At 28.8% G+C, this 15924-nt stretch overlaps 3 protein-coding genes across 3 annotated transcripts; all 3 read left to right on the top strand.

Annotated features, from left to right (window-relative positions):
• The first annotated feature begins 830 nt into the window (after window positions 1–830).
• Window positions 831–5478, top strand: LOC129892088 (protein trichome birefringence-like 43). The gene is made up of 5 exons (XM_055967631.1): window positions 831–1281; window positions 3134–3305; window positions 4176–4354; window positions 4781–4939; window positions 5049–5478. The coding sequence occupies exons 1-5, from the start codon at window positions 1022–1024 to the stop codon at window positions 5323–5325; spliced, it is 1047 nt and encodes a 348-aa protein (XP_055823606.1). The 5' UTR covers window positions 831–1021; the 3' UTR covers window positions 5326–5478.
• Window positions 5479–7702: 2224 nt separating this feature from the next.
• Window positions 7703–10164, top strand: LOC129892498 (protein trichome birefringence-like 43). The gene is made up of 5 exons (XM_055968079.1): window positions 7703–7978; window positions 8618–8789; window positions 9150–9328; window positions 9526–9684; window positions 9906–10164. Exons 1-5 carry the CDS (start codon window positions 7713–7715, stop codon window positions 10162–10164), a joined length of 1035 nt encoding a protein of 344 aa, XP_055824054.1. The 5' UTR covers window positions 7703–7712.
• Window positions 10165–12337: 2173 nt separating this feature from the next.
• LOC129891850 (protein trichome birefringence-like 43) lies at window positions 12338–15590 on the top strand. Its single transcript, XM_055967330.1, has 6 exons — window positions 12338–12439; window positions 12566–12630; window positions 13361–13532; window positions 14146–14321; window positions 14467–14625; window positions 15344–15590. The coding sequence occupies exons 1-6, from the start codon at window positions 12338–12340 to the stop codon at window positions 15588–15590; spliced, it is 921 nt and encodes a 306-aa protein (XP_055823305.1).
• The last annotated feature ends 334 nt before the right edge of the window (window positions 15591–15924 follow it).

Raw genomic sequence — 15924 nt, 5'->3', positions numbered from 1 at the left:
GATAATTATTTTTTTAACTAATTACCAACCAACATAAAATAAAAAAGAAAATCACTTACTTTTGAGAAAAAATATTTTCTAATAAAAATGTTTTCTTGTAAAGCATTTTCATTAATACCAAACACACCCAAGTCTCTAATGAGTGTTTTTACATGCGAGTGTAATTTGTAGAAGTACTTTAATTCCGTGTAGTAGAAATATATATTGGGAAAAAAAACACTTCACAATTATTTGAGATATGGTAATTAATTAGACAACAAAAGGATTTACAACTTATTGAAGTTCTTACACAAAATATTTTGGTGTTTGAAAGGATTTTTTAAAACTAATTCAATCTTCCAATAATTAGAATTATTAACAAATCATAGTCCATCATATATCATGCACTTTCTGTTTACATAATCTCCAACCCAATTACATAATAATTAGATACAATAGTTTTAAATTCACTCCATACTCTTTTCGCCTTTACCCATCATCTTTCTTTGTTACATATTCTTAATTGGTTATTAATAAACAAAACTGCTACCCTTTTTTTTCCATCAAAAAACCTACTAGTCTATGTGCTAAATTAGGTGTTAATTTGGATCAAAAGTATCATTTCTTTCTTTTCTTTTTGATTTTTTATTTCGATATTCATATTGAGTCTCGATTGAATTTCAATTCACACATTATAAGAATCATTTCTAGGAATAACTTTACTAATAAAATATTTTTATTCTAAGAGACTCAAATCCGAGATATCTTTAATCTCGAACCATTCCATAGGTTGGTAAAAGTGTCACTCTAATTAACACGTGAACCGTTCTTTTTCATACTTAAATTTCTTTATCACATTCTCAGCGTTTCTTTAATTCTCTCTTTTCTTCTCTTTCCCATTAATTATTGCAATTAATATATAATATTCTCAAAATCTATCACCCCATTTATATATATCCTTCACTTCACTTCATATATTATTTTCTCCTCGCATTTTTTTAAAAGTAAGCAGAAATAATTCAAGAATAAGAAAAAGAAAACCATGTTTTCTCTATTGCTTCTTCTTTCCATATTGTTGAGCAATAATGTATATGGGAAATTCATGATCAATGATGTGAACCAATTGGAAATCAATGGCTGTGATCTATTCAAAGGGAATTGGGTTTATGATGATGATTATCCTCTTTATAATTCATCTATTTGTCCATTTATTGAAAAACAATTTGATTGTTTGAAGAATGGAAGGGTAGATAAAGATTATCTTAAATATAGATGGCAGCCCAATGAGTGCAATTTACCCAGGTACCCTTGTGTTCTTCAATTATAGGTTTCATTTCTTATAAGGTCTATATACTTATATTTTTATTTTTTTTAGACTTCACTTGACTGTGTTATTATTGTATAGTGTTGGTATGAGAATTTTTTTAACTAAAACGACAGTTAAAATGAGATCGGAGAGTGAAGGGTTTGTGTAGGGGGGAAGGGGGTTATGTTTTATGTATTGCCTTTGTTTTCTACGTAGCTGTCTGCACAACTTCCAATGTTAGAGTGGAAACGTATTAAGTTTTAACCCGTGACTGTTTGTTTGCCTTTCTTGATTATTTTTTTTAAAAAAAAAAAAGAGAAAAAAATATTAATTACTCCGTTTTGTGTTTATTTTTTTACTTACTCCATTAGGACGTACTTTTTTTATTTCATATTAATTAAATTTGTGAAAAAAAAATTAGGACATAAATTGAAAATCAGTTTCTATTTTTTCTCTTTTAGTAATTGTCAAATTATTCTTGAAAATAGAAATAATTCAAAATAAAATGCAATTAATTTTCTTGAACTTATCACCTAAAAATGTAAATGAAGGACAAGAATAAAAAAAAATTCAAACATTTATCTTGAATTTTGAAAAATTCACGTGAAAAAAAAATAAAAATTCAGTTAATATGAAATAGAGGTATGTTGCTAGTATTTGTTTTTAAATGTATTTTAAAGATTATTTTTTTAAAAAGAAAAGTCACAAGATTGTAGGACCAAATGTGTTTGGTGTCATCAATTTTGGGGGATCATTGCCAGCTAATTGGATAATAACGTGCATGCTTTTAGTTAATTGTTGGATGGGATGCTCGAGAGATACATCTTACCCACGATGTTAGAAAATTGAAGTTGTGTTTGATTATAATTACATATTAGAATTATTTTTGATTTTTTGTGAGCAATTTAGAATGAAAAAAATGAAAACATTTTTTTTATTATTTTTCAAAATCTTGAAAATTCTGAAATTTAATTTCAAGTTGAATTTTGAAACTTTATAGCCAAATGCGTGAACTCTAGAAAACAAAAATCATGGTCAAACGTCTTCTTTCCAATACTATTATTGAAAAAGTTTCTCTCATTTTTCTAAGATTAATCATAAGTAAATAATTTCTTAATTGAGAAAAATCATGAGACTTGTGGACATTCTATTTTTGGTTTTTTCTTTAGTTTGTATTTTCTGGCTAGTTTGTTATGAGACTTTAGACTTTAGACTTTAAAGAGACTTTATTTCCAAGTTTGGGATTCTCTTTATTAGATAAAAATTCTGAAATCATCACATTTCACATGCCACATATATAATGGCTTGGGCAGATAGAAGACTTTTGGACAAAAGCTAGAAAACAACGTATGCAAATCCAACACTCTAATATAGTTTAAGATTTTCCAAGCTGGCTTATCATGTGCAATTGTCTGTGCTTTATTTGATTTAATTAATTATTTGTTTATTAAGATAATGAAATTAAGAAGGAAAAAAGATTTATTTTTTAAATGTCAAATGAACAGAACATCCAATTTTCCTTGGGGGAAAAGATGCACTTTGTTAGAAGTCTTTGATCTTATTAGAAATTTGTAATATGACTATTTGAACATAGAATCTTTTATTTATTTATTTTCTTCAAAAAATATTGTTTGGTTATAAATTAGAACAATTTTTTTGGTTAATTTTTTTAAAATAAGTTTCTCAAGTTTGAACAATTTCTTTTTTCACTTACAAAGTTTTGTTTTTTCTTTTTTCATGTGAAATTCGTGTTCAAACACAACTTCACTTTTCGTAATCTTGTCGTCCGATCTTAAATTAAATATATGTATGTATGTCCTTAATTAATTTGTTATTTCTTTTTGGTAGGTTTAATGCTACAGAATTTCAAAAGAAATTAAAGGGGAAGCAGATAATGTTTGTTGGAGATTCAATAAGCCTAAATCAATGGCAATCTCTAACTTGTATGCTTCATGCTGCTGATCCACAAGCTAAATATATTTCCAAAAGGATTGGAGGCACTTCTATCTTCACTTTCCCGGTACATTATATTATTTCTTCTTAAAATATTACTCCTTCCGTCTCAAAATATTTGTCACATTTTACGAAAGTTAAATTACATAAATTTTGACTAACACTAATTTAAGATGCATGTTTTCACTATATGATATGAGAAGAACTTATAGTATTTTTCTTGTAGTTTTTTGAATATCAAAAAATTTTATTTTAAACTATTGAATTAATTTAATCAGCTCTGATAATTAATCAAATTGACTCCCGAGAGTGAAACATGAAAAATGCTCCTTCCGTCCCATTTTAGTTTTCAGGATAAGGTATTGCACAATCCTTAAGAAAAATTAATAAGAGATGCAATTTGACTAATATAACCCTGATAAAAATATTCTTCAATCATTACGCGAATTAGTCTCTATTAATGGATTGCTAAATATATACATTAAATATCATTGATTGATGTGTTAAGTATTAAATGATAGGTAAGGAATACCAAAAGTTTAACAAGAAGTAGTCTTGTAACTTTAAAATGGCCTTTCTGAAAACTGTAGTACGTAATAGAGTAGAATTGTAGTAATAACTTTTTTCACATTTCAAAATGACTTAATTACTAAGAGTAGAGAAGAAAAAAGTGATTAATTGTTGCTTGATTATTTAAATTGACAACTAATTTAGGACAACTATTTTTAATATACCTGACAACTAAAATAAGACGGAGAGAGTATTTTGAAACTGAGATCAAATATGTAGCACTTTCTAAATTGAAAAGTTGTTTCCTTCTTTTTCTTGATTAAAACTTTAGTTCAATTCTTAATATTGGTTGATTTTTTTCTAAGCCATATTTATAACCTTTTCACTAATTATACGTATATTTTAAATCTTGAAAACGTCGTCGCAGAAGTACAACACGTCGTATTTGATGTACCGAAATGCTTTTCTGGTAGACATTAGAACGGAGAACAATGGGAGTCGAATTTTAGAGCTGGATTCTCTCAGTTCAGCATCTCAATGGAAAGAAATGGATGTTCTCATATTTGATTCTTGGCATTGGTGGCTTCATACTGGAAGGAAACAACCGTAAGTTCTCCCTCCTCTCACACATTTACGATTCTCAAGCTTTTAGATAATTCAGATCGTCTAAAAAATAACTATATTTCCTAATAAATAAGATTGATAACCTAAATATAAAGCAAGTACTAGCTAAATGTTACATGATACAGTTACTATATGTAAGTTAGATCCTTGAAGAATTTGGGATAATAATATTATATTTTTGGTCCCTCAGTTATTGATAAATTTTGATTTTTTTTTATGAAATTAAAATATGCCTTTTTGGTCCTTTTAAGTGAATTATATGTTATACATACTTACATTATTATTATATTGTATTACTATATCAAATATGGAGTAACAACATAAGCTAACTTAATGTAACACATGAGAAATTAAAAAATAAAAAGATACACCTCTACATACAAATTATTTTTATGATTACTATTGCAGTTGGGATTTTGTTCAAGATGTCAACTCTACATACAAAGATGCACCTCGTTTAATTCTATATGAGAAAGCACTCAATACATGGGCAAAATGGGTAGATTCTGAAGTAGACACCACAAAAACCAAAATATTTTTCCAAGGAATTTCTCCGGACCATGACAAGTAAGTTCAAAAAATATTTATACTAATTACTATGATATTTATCATGAAATAATATATATACGCGTCTAAGTTTTATACACTGACAATTGATACTTAATTGCAAAATTAGCCCTGAGAGCTCAGGTTCAAACATGTGTCAAGGCGTAACGCTACCATTGAAGAACACAATAGGAGTTCATGAAGAAGAATTGGTACTAGAGAAAGTATTGAAAGGCATGAATAAATCAGTTTATTTATTGAACATAACAAATTTGTCACAGTATAGAGCAGATGGTCATCCTTCAGTTTATGGGCATGGTGGACATAGGGACTTGGATTGTACACATTGGTGTTTGGCTGGTGTTGTTGATACTTGGAATTTACTCTTAAGTGCACTTCTTGGATAATTAATCAAAAGATTAATAATCATTTATTTTTACTATTTTCATATCTAGTGATGGTCCATTAATACAATTATCATATGTTAATTATTATATTATATATAACGAAGGTGGCACTGTGTTCTTTGGCATAGAAATGAAAGATCTCTTTATATTTTATGCTTCTTGATTGACAGTAGGGCATGTGTAACAATATTTGTTAGTGAATATTATACATCATTTAGGTTCATTAGAAATTCCCTCATATACAGCATATAATGGCATTAAGAGAATCTAATTCATCTCACAATCTCTTAAATTTTGGGAAATATTCTGCTACATTATTTTGTACCTTGTACTGAAATTGATAGTTCTTTCTACATTAAGGTTACATTAAGGTACAAACATTTTGTACTATAGATCATTTGTATTGAAAGGCTATGAAATAGATCGAGCTATTGTTCTGATATGATGAAAGAATGCAGAAAAAATATTTGGGTAATTTTTTTTTTGATGATTTTATTGAACCAAAATTCAGTATTTGTATAAGTATATGCAAAAATAAATGGAAATAAAAATATCTATTTACACTTGTCTTGCTACATATACTTAATAGATAGTACATAACTTAAATTATCATAATCTCTAAAATTTTCTACCATTTAAAAAAATTATAAAAATCCTTTTTTTCCTCACTCTCTTTCCTAACCTTAGATACATCCCTCAAATTATCCATACACATCGCTTAACTTTCCCAAAATCACGCCTAACTTCATCAACTTCAAATTCTAAAAAAGGTAGAAGAATTTCTTCACCATCTTTTTTGTTTTCAATATATCAGAATTTTGAATCAAAATAATTTCAATTTACTGATCTTCAACTCAATTTAACAATACATATGGATTCATTATCATCGTTTAGTATTGGCCTTACTCAATTAGATCCTCAAATGGTAGATATTGTTCTTGTGAGTTTGATTCGAATATTGATGGTTTTGCTGAAAATAGATTCAAAATTGTGGAAGGATGCTTGTTCAACTGCGAAATCACCAGTTGCAAAAGCTTCAAAGAAAAAAGGGGGAAAAAAGTCGAGGATGTTACTATAATAACCTTCTTTACCCAAGGTTCAAATTTCTCATGTATCTGATTGATATTTGTGTGTTTATTTATTTATCATGTTTATGTTTCAATTATCATATACATTACCATTTTGTTTGTGTATAATGTATCTGGTACAAATGTTATTGTTGATACACAACCCCAATTATTTCAAAACCTAAATAAGTATGAATCTTGTTATAGTTATGTGTGGCAACTTTCATTATATTTTAGTACCTGATACATAGAGCACCCACTGTTATGTATCGAATACATACCTAAACACACCTAATACAAATCTAACATAATACATATAGTTATGTATCAGAATTCATGTATCAGCTTTGTATTAGGTGTGTTAGGTGTATTTAATTATGTATCAGAATTACCTTCTACGATGTATCTGATGTCTATTTTTCCCTTCAATTCATCAATTTCTAATTCACCTGCAACTGCTGATTTCAGATTCATAAATGAAATATTGTCCCCAACAATGATTTCATCACTTTTGTGTCATTCGTAATTTACTTTAGACGCTCAAACTCCTGAATGTCTCAGTAAAATCGATATATTCATGATGTATCTTCAAAAAATTTAAAATTTTTTAATCGAAATTGAAATTATGTTGGACGATCTACTTGAACAATGGTGAATTTTGAATTTTTTGAAATCGTTACGCTTTGGTAGAGATTGATTAGATGTGATAAAATGTGATTGCGTGTTTTATGGGATTCTAATTTGATTTTCTTTTTTTTTCTTTTTAGTGTAACAGTAATTAAGGTAATGTATCGGGGAACTATATATCGAGAATGGAGGTGATGTATTGGAAATCCACAAATTTTAAGGAATTTTTATAATTTAAAAAAAGTTGGAATATAATGTAATTAGCTCTTAACACTATGAGATTTGGGTAAAATTTACCTTACGACATATGCTAAATAACCAACCTAATAAATTTTATCCTCCAACATGTTAGACACGTGAGGAGAAGCTTTTAGAATTAACTCTTATATACAACTGTAAAAGAAATTAGATGGACACAATTTATTCCTCTTCAATTCTAATCAAAGCTTTAGATTGTTTCACATTATCTAATTAAGACAAGTTTGACTCTTAGGAACTTAATTCCGTCTGAATTGATCTCTTGACTTTGATAAATTATTTGGACTTCTTGGATATTTTTAATGGCTAGTAATTAAAGAAAACTATTACTCTTTTTCTCATTGATTTTTTTAAAAAATATTTATATATAGGACCCTTCCAAGTTTCACATAGACACAAACAAAAAGAAACTTTTTTGGGGGGGCTTGTCTTATAATGATGGATAGTTTTTCTCTAGCATTATTATTTCTTGTTTTCATGTTGAACAATGTAGATGGAAAGTTGATCAATGATGTGAACAATTTGGGATTGAGCGGTTGTGATCTATTCAAAGGGAATTGGGTTTATGATGATGATTATCCTCTTTATAATTCATCTGTTTGTCCATTTATTGAAAAACAATTTGACTGTTTAAGGAATGGAAGGCCAGATGGAGATTATCTCAAATATAGATGGCAGCCCAATGGGTGCAATTTACCTAGGTACTTTTTTTTTTTAATCTATGTTGTTCTCGTTTTTAGTTTATGTTTTCTGTTTATGTACTTAATTAGCTGTTTTTTAATTTATTTTTGTTGAAACACTTAATTAGGGTGTGTTGAGTTTTTCTGAAAAATAAATGGTCTTTTCTTACAATTTTTTTTATGTTGGGGAGTAAGCAAAAAATTTTGTCTCAAACATTTATATATAACCAAGGAAAACACTACAACAAAGGCCATCGATATTCCCTTACTTCTCAAGTTTTGAATTTTATGAGAAAAGGGTGGTTGTGGACTAGGTCGAGGTGGGCTTGGTGGTGGGGGCCGGGTAGGACAAAGGTGGGATAAGAGGGGTAATTTTTGGTGGGACGTAGGGCGGGGAGTGAGGGTAGTGTTTGGTTGGGGGTAAAGGGGCGAGAGAAGATCTGTATTTTAGTTCATTTCAGTCCAAGTAGCTTTTGATTGGGGTCAATAACCACTCATTTATTAACTCAGACAATTTTGATCCGTCCAAATTCAATTTAACTCACTTATTTGACACGTTTATAAAATATCGACCATAAAACTTATTCTCCTTACTTTTATTAGAAAAAATCATTTTCCTTTGTTGCAGTGCCTTAATGTCACGTGTTCATTTGTATATAGGTTCAATGCTACTGACTTTCAACTCAAATTAAAGGGGAAGAGGATGATGTTTGTAGGAGATTCACTAAGTCTGGATCAATGGCAATCTCTAACTTGTATGCTTCATGCAGCTGACCCACAAGCTAAACATATCTCCCAGAGGAATGGAGCCACTTCTTTCTTCACATTTCCGGTACTTTCTTTGTAACGTTAAATTTAGCCTATGAAAATATAAACCGACTTATTTAAACTTTATAAATTAGGTTGAGGATATATTTACTAACAGGTCATTTGAAACATAGCGCAAATTAATCCATTTAAGAGCCTGGGTAAATTTGAACCACGTATCAACTCGAATTAATCCTTAAAAAAAAACAGTTCTTTCAATATTTTGTTTATTTAATATAGTCATGTTTATAAATAAAGACTTAACAAGCATATTTCATTTGTTTGTCTAGTATATAAACAAACAAATGTTTGATTCTTGAAATACATATTCAAAATGGGTCTTTCCATGGTATATAAATAAACTTTTGTATCCTATTCTACACAGAAATACAACACTTCCTACTTAGTATTTCGAGATGTTTTTCTGATAGACATTTTCAAAGATAACAATGGAACCCGAGTTTTAGAGCTCGATTCTCTCAGTGCAGCTGCTCAATGGAATGAAATGGACGTCCTCGTCTTTAATACTTGGCATTGGTGGTTTCACACCGGTAGAAAACAACCGTAAGTACTCTTCGATCGCTTGTATTTTAACATGTGATAACAGGTTAATTAGTTATTATATCAATCATATTACCTATATATATTTGTCATAAAATTAAATTTATTCAACATTATCTTATAAGTGACATGAATTTATAAATAATTTTTTTACAATGTCAGTACATAAAAAAATCTTTTGATTATAGTTGCTTTTGCAGTTGGGGTTTTGTTCAAGATGGCAAGTGTACATACAAAGACGCAACTCGTTTAATTCTATATGAGAAAGCATTGAATACTTGGGCAAAATGGGTGGACACTGAAGTAGACACCACAAAAACCAAAATATTTTTCCAAGGAGTATCTCCTGACCATGACAAGTGAGTTTTAAACACAAATCTTATTATGTCTCAATTTACATGACATATTTTGGATTTTGAGACTAAAAAAAATTAAAGATTTTATGTCTCTGACTCTCGAAATTTGAACTATACTACATAAATTGAGACAGAGAGAATATAATTTACGTTAAGCAAATTAAAACATAAGAAATATGTGTTTAAGTTTTATATACTGACAGTACTGTTTTACTATAAATCAGTTGTGTCGGAGCAACGAAACCATCGGAGAGTACACACGGATCACATCCTGGAGAAATTGTGCTAGAGAAAGTATTGAGAGGGATGAATAAATCAGTTTATTTGTTGAATGTAACAAAGTTGTCACAGTATAGATTAGATGGTCATCCATCAGTTTATGGATTTGGTGGACACAAAAGTATGGATTGCACACATTGGTGTGTGGCTGGTGTTGCTGATACTTGGAATGTACTATTAAGTGCAATTCTTGATCAAATATAGATCAATCACCAATTATATTATTCTTTTCGTTCACTTTTACTTGTCATGCATTTCAAATAGAGAAAAATGTTTATTGCGTCCAAGAAAAACCCATAACAGCATTATAAGATGAAGTTGGTACAATTGGCCCAATATATAGTTGAACTTTCCAAACTTCACGACTAATGATTTCAGAGTATTGGGCCAAAGTCCAACAGTATGATTCCCCCATCTCTATGACTATCTAATCCCATCAAACTGTTTTGAGATTTTTGAAGGAAAAATTGGGCGAATAAGCAAACATACGTTAGTTAATTAGTCTACATAGTTATAATTTAGCTAATTTACAATTCACTACTAACATTTAGCATAAATTACGGTTCAAGTTTGTATAATTTGAAATTTGTATGACTTTTGTATAATGTAATTTTATAAAATATAATTTATATAATTTTTTAAAGTTCAGATGTTTGTGTTTGTATAAATTCGTTATTTCAAGTTTATACAAAAATAGCTCAATTATCCGCGAATTATACAAACGCGCGGATTATACAAACCCGTGAATTATACAAATGAGACAACTTAAACTATAGCTACAAGCCTACAACCCATAAATATGCAAACTATAGCTAAGGAGCCTAACTAAGAGCCTGTTTGGATTGGCTTTAAGTTGGTCAAAATCAACTTAAAGCCCCCTTTTAGCTTTTGGACGTGTTTGCCTAATGCTGACTTTAAGCCATAAAGTTCTTAAAGTCAGTCAAAAATGAAAAGTTAGGATTCCTAACTTTTTTTTTCCAAAGTGCTTAAAGTCATTTTCTTTGACCATGGAAATTACTTTTATATCCCTTGTATTTTAACTAAATTCCCAAACTACCTTTTTTTATTCTTTTAACCCTAAAATTCACATCATAAGCACTTTTATCCAAACACTCAACTGCTTATTTATAAAAATAACTTTCAGCACTTCAAAGTTCTAAAAGCACTTCATACATAAAAGTTACTTTTTTTAAGTCAATCCAAACGGGCTCTAAGTTTATTATAGTAGTTATCTATGAAATTTCCCCTTTTTTGAAACTTGAATTGGAATCTTGCAAACTACAAAAGCGAATTCAAATTTTAAAATTTATGATTTCCTGCATCGACTTAATTAAATCTTTATAGATATTTAGTAGATTTTTCAATATATATAACGTTCAGAGGAAAATTACTGAATTTCACGTGAACCTATAAGCAAACTTCTAAATTCGCCCTGGCAAATTAGATACACCATACTTTCAGAACTGCCAATCAAATTTCTTCTCCGTATGTTAAAAAATGATTATTTTTTCTTGTGTATTTCGATGGAAACTTTTAGAACCTTAATTTTTAAACTATGGAAATCGAGACCCTTGCATGAACTAATTTAAGTTGAATGAAGATAGGGGAAGAAAGTAACCAAAATTTATTAGCAATAATTAGCATATATTATTGAATCAAAGAGTGGAACTGGAAATTAATGACACAAGTTTAGTAGCTTCCAAATCAAGTAGTCAATATCCGTTGAATTGATAGATAAAGCAAAAAATCAGCATGTAAAATTTTACACGAAAAATGTTTAGCTTATACTTATTTGGATGGTCGTTACAGATCATTTCATAATGTATTATATTGTGTTGTGTTGCATTATATTGTATTGTTTCGATGAATACAATATTTAGAGAGATTGTATATCGTTTGTCATCCGTTACATAATGTCATACATAAGCAATTTGAAGGACAAATCAATAAGAAAAGTAGAGTATGAGATAGAGTTACATAAAAAGGTATAGTAAATGATAAAATAGGATTATTACGAGAAGAAATAAACTAACGTAACGATTTGATCACATCAAATCGATCGTTACGTAACGATGAATTTAATGACACGATATACTATAAAACTTAAGTAACAATCAAAACAAACATCGTATTTAATCTAACAACACAATATAATACAATATAATATAGAGGAAAATTAATATTTTCTATAAGCTACTAATCATCATGATCAGTACTTATGCAACATAAAAATGAACACATGCATGAATCCATTTCATAAATTCATCTAATGAATTTCATCTTCAACTATATATATTGCACACATACAAAAGACCAGAACTCCTTCATTGGTACATCAAAATATTTATACAATTAAAAGAATTGAACTTTTTTTCTCATGGTTTGTTACTCTGTATCTGTCATTGCCATTGTATCAACATTTTTAACCATCTATGCACTTTCTCTTTTCTTGAATTCAAAAACCAACATCTTCAATGAGGTAAGTTTAGTAGGAACAAATAAGGGGTGTGATATTTACAAAGGGAGTTGGGTTCTTGATGAATCATATTCTCTTTATAATTCATCAACTTGTCCTTTTATTGAGAATTCATTTGATTGTCAAAAGAATGGACGCCTTGATAAAGATTATTTCAAGTATAGATGGCAGCCATTTGGATGTAATTTGCCAAGGTAATTCATTTTTTAAATTAGTTTGTTTATTAATGTTTCATTGGCCACTAAGGGTGTCTTTAGTATGGAGGAAAATGATTTTCGGGAAAAACAATCAATTTTTTCATTGGTTTATTGATCAAAATGTTTTGAAAAATATTTTTCTTAAAAAAATTTAAGAAAATAGTTTTCCTGATAAAAAAAGAAAAAATAAATTTCATAATTGATATTTCATGTTAATTGTCTTCCTCCACCCCACCACTATACCCATTCCCCCTGGCCCCACTTACCACCCTGATACCTCCACTAGTATCCACTTCTAGCCTGGGGCGGAGCTAGCATGTAGGAAAGGGTTCGGCAGAACCATGTATTTGTTTTTTAAAAAAAATTATTTAAAATTTGTACAAATTATTTAATAATTAGAATTCAAGACTGAAATCTGAATTCATAGGCTTCGAATCTTAATTTTGTATCTGTGCTAGCCAACCCACTAGTATCCCGCTCCCACAACCCCAACTCACTTCCACCCTCTTAATGTTTGTCAAATTATATATAACAACTTTTGAGATAATACTTTCTATTTATTTATCAAATACCAAAAAACAAAAAATAAAACTACTTATTTTTTTAGAAAATATATTATAGAAAAATCTTTTCCTTCATACCAAATACACCCTAAATTAAAGATTTCAATATTCTTGAATTAATCATTAATCTTTTTTTTTCCTTTTGTATATTCTAATTCTTATAGATTCAATGGAACGGAATTGGTGTTGAAATACAAAGGGAAACGGATCTTGTTTGTTGGGGATTCACTTGGTCAAAATCAATGGTTTTCTCTTGTATGCATCCTTCATGTTGCACTGCCACAAGCCAAGTATAGTATAGAAAAAATTGGAAAGCTTTATACATTCACCCTCTTGGTAAGTCATATTATTTTTCAAGTTTAACTTCGTAGAATTAATTTATAAACTGTTTTAAATAAGTTATGCTAAACAAGCACTTGATCCTTATAATATCTGACTAATTAACACATTAAATATTCAATTAATTGAATTGTGAACGTTTAATTCGGTTGCTTGTAAATATTAACAAATTTACTGTACTTGTTAACCGTTTCTCCACTTATACTACTTAATTATTATGTTAAGTTTGTATTATTACTCCAGGCATGACAGTAATATCACATTTTTTTCTACATGAAAGGATCATATGCGCACATTTTAATTAATTAAAGGTAAAAATATGTCAATAATTAAGTCATATATCATAAGCAAAATTTACCAATAACTTATTATGGAATAAAAGTGATACTATCCTGAAAGATAATTACATGTACTTGTCCATAAAAATTGATATTAGCAACTTAAAAAATAACACAAATTACATATAACATGTTAAAATACACAAATAGAATATAACAATTATTTTCATTGTCAGCGTATATAACTTAAATCCTCTTTATACATGTTCATGTTTTGTCCACTTTTTTTTTTTGTTTTTTACATAACATATTCTCTTGCAATATTATTATAGGAATACAATATTTGGTTATTGTACCTTGGGAATCCACTCATTGTTGATACTGTCACTCAAAAAGGCTCAAGGGTACTCAAGATTGATTCAATCAGTTCTGGAAATATTTGGAAAGAAATGGATGTGTTGGTTTTTAATACATGGCATTGGTGGGATCGCAAAGGGAAAAAACAAACGTGAGATATATACATATGATATACAGTAGCATTTTTCATAACTTTTTTTTAATGTAATATATAGTATATTTATTATTATTATGTGTCCTACTAATTAATTATTATCCATTTAATGCAAGATGATTTTTTATTTTTATTTTTTCAGTTGGAATGTGATTCAAGAAGGGAATATTACGTATAAAGATATGGATAGAATGGAACTTTACAAAAAAGGATTAAATACATGGGCCAAATGGGCTGATTCTAATCTTAATTCCACAAAAACAAGAGTCTTTTTTCAAGGAGTTTCCCCTGATCATGAGGGGTAAGTATCATTTTTTTCCCTTTTAATTTGTGGGTTAATAGCATTTTTGGTTCCTCGGTTATTGATATGTTCTAAGTTTAGTCCTCGATATCTAATTAAGCATATTAAACTTTCAATTAGTTGAATTGTTCACCTTTGATTCTTTGTTTATGAATATTCACAAATTAACTATAATCATTAATCAATCCAACACTTAATTACTCATGTGTTACGATAAGTTTGCATTGATACTTCAAATTTGACAGTCATATAGTATTATAAATAGTCAAAGTAACATATTTCTACCTGATGGGTCCAAAAATACATATTTTTAATTGAAAGTTAAATACGTTGAGGTATATATATTTTTCATGTCGCAATTTAAGTGACACTTTTCTTGTTATCAATCTAAAAAAAAGTTGATATTTTTTTCTATATTTAGTAGTAACAATTTAATTTTAAACTGCTCATTTTACCAATAATGAGATGATCTATAGCTACAAAAATTTCTATAGCTTGTTCCAGACCACAAGTTTTAGAAGAAAAAAAAACAACTCAACTTGACACTCAGTTAAATACAATTACGTAAATTGAGACAAAGAGGTATATTACATGTACAAAAGCAAAATTCACCAATAGAAACCAAAATTTCTATTCTCTCTTAATTTATTGTTTCATTTAGATGGTAATTATATTAATATCATGAAATTGAAATCTTTTTTTTTTTTTTAATATTCAGGTGTAAAGGAAAAACAAGACCAGCAAAAAGTCCAGGAAATATACATCCAGGAGAAATAGAGCTGGAAAAAGTTTTGAAAACTATGTCAAAATTATTCGTCCGTCTGATCAACATAACGAGGTTGTCACAGTTCAGATCAGACGGTCATCAATCCATCTATAGTAATAGCATGGATTGTATCCATTGGTGTCTACCTGGGGTCCCTGATGCATGGAATCAACTCCTTTATCATTTTCTTATTTCATAATTTTAATACATTTCATTTTCTAATTTTAATTTACACTTCGCATGAAAATGCACATAAAGTTTTAGTTCCATAGTGGACCATAAACGACAAATATCTATCTGAATTAGTCCGATCAGTAAGTTATGAATGAGACCCGAAGAGCTAACTTCCTATCAAAAATAAAATACTATAAGTTAAATTTTTTCGATGTCAACAAGGTATTATTTGAATTGATAAAATGCTTTTATTGTTAACTCATTTAAATTTAGTTTAACTCGTCCATTTGCCACTCTTAAACAGAACTATAGTATGCTAACATGAAACTCTATAATTAGTACTAATAATATTCTTTTTT

The sequence above is a fragment of the Solanum dulcamara genome, chromosome 6 (assembly GCF_947179165.1).
Source record: "Solanum dulcamara chromosome 6, daSolDulc1.2, whole genome shotgun sequence".
Taxonomy (NCBI): domain Eukaryota; kingdom Viridiplantae; phylum Streptophyta; class Magnoliopsida; order Solanales; family Solanaceae; genus Solanum; species Solanum dulcamara.
Note: the sequence above shows the minus strand (reverse complement) of the source record. Positions and strands in the feature narration are given on the sequence as shown.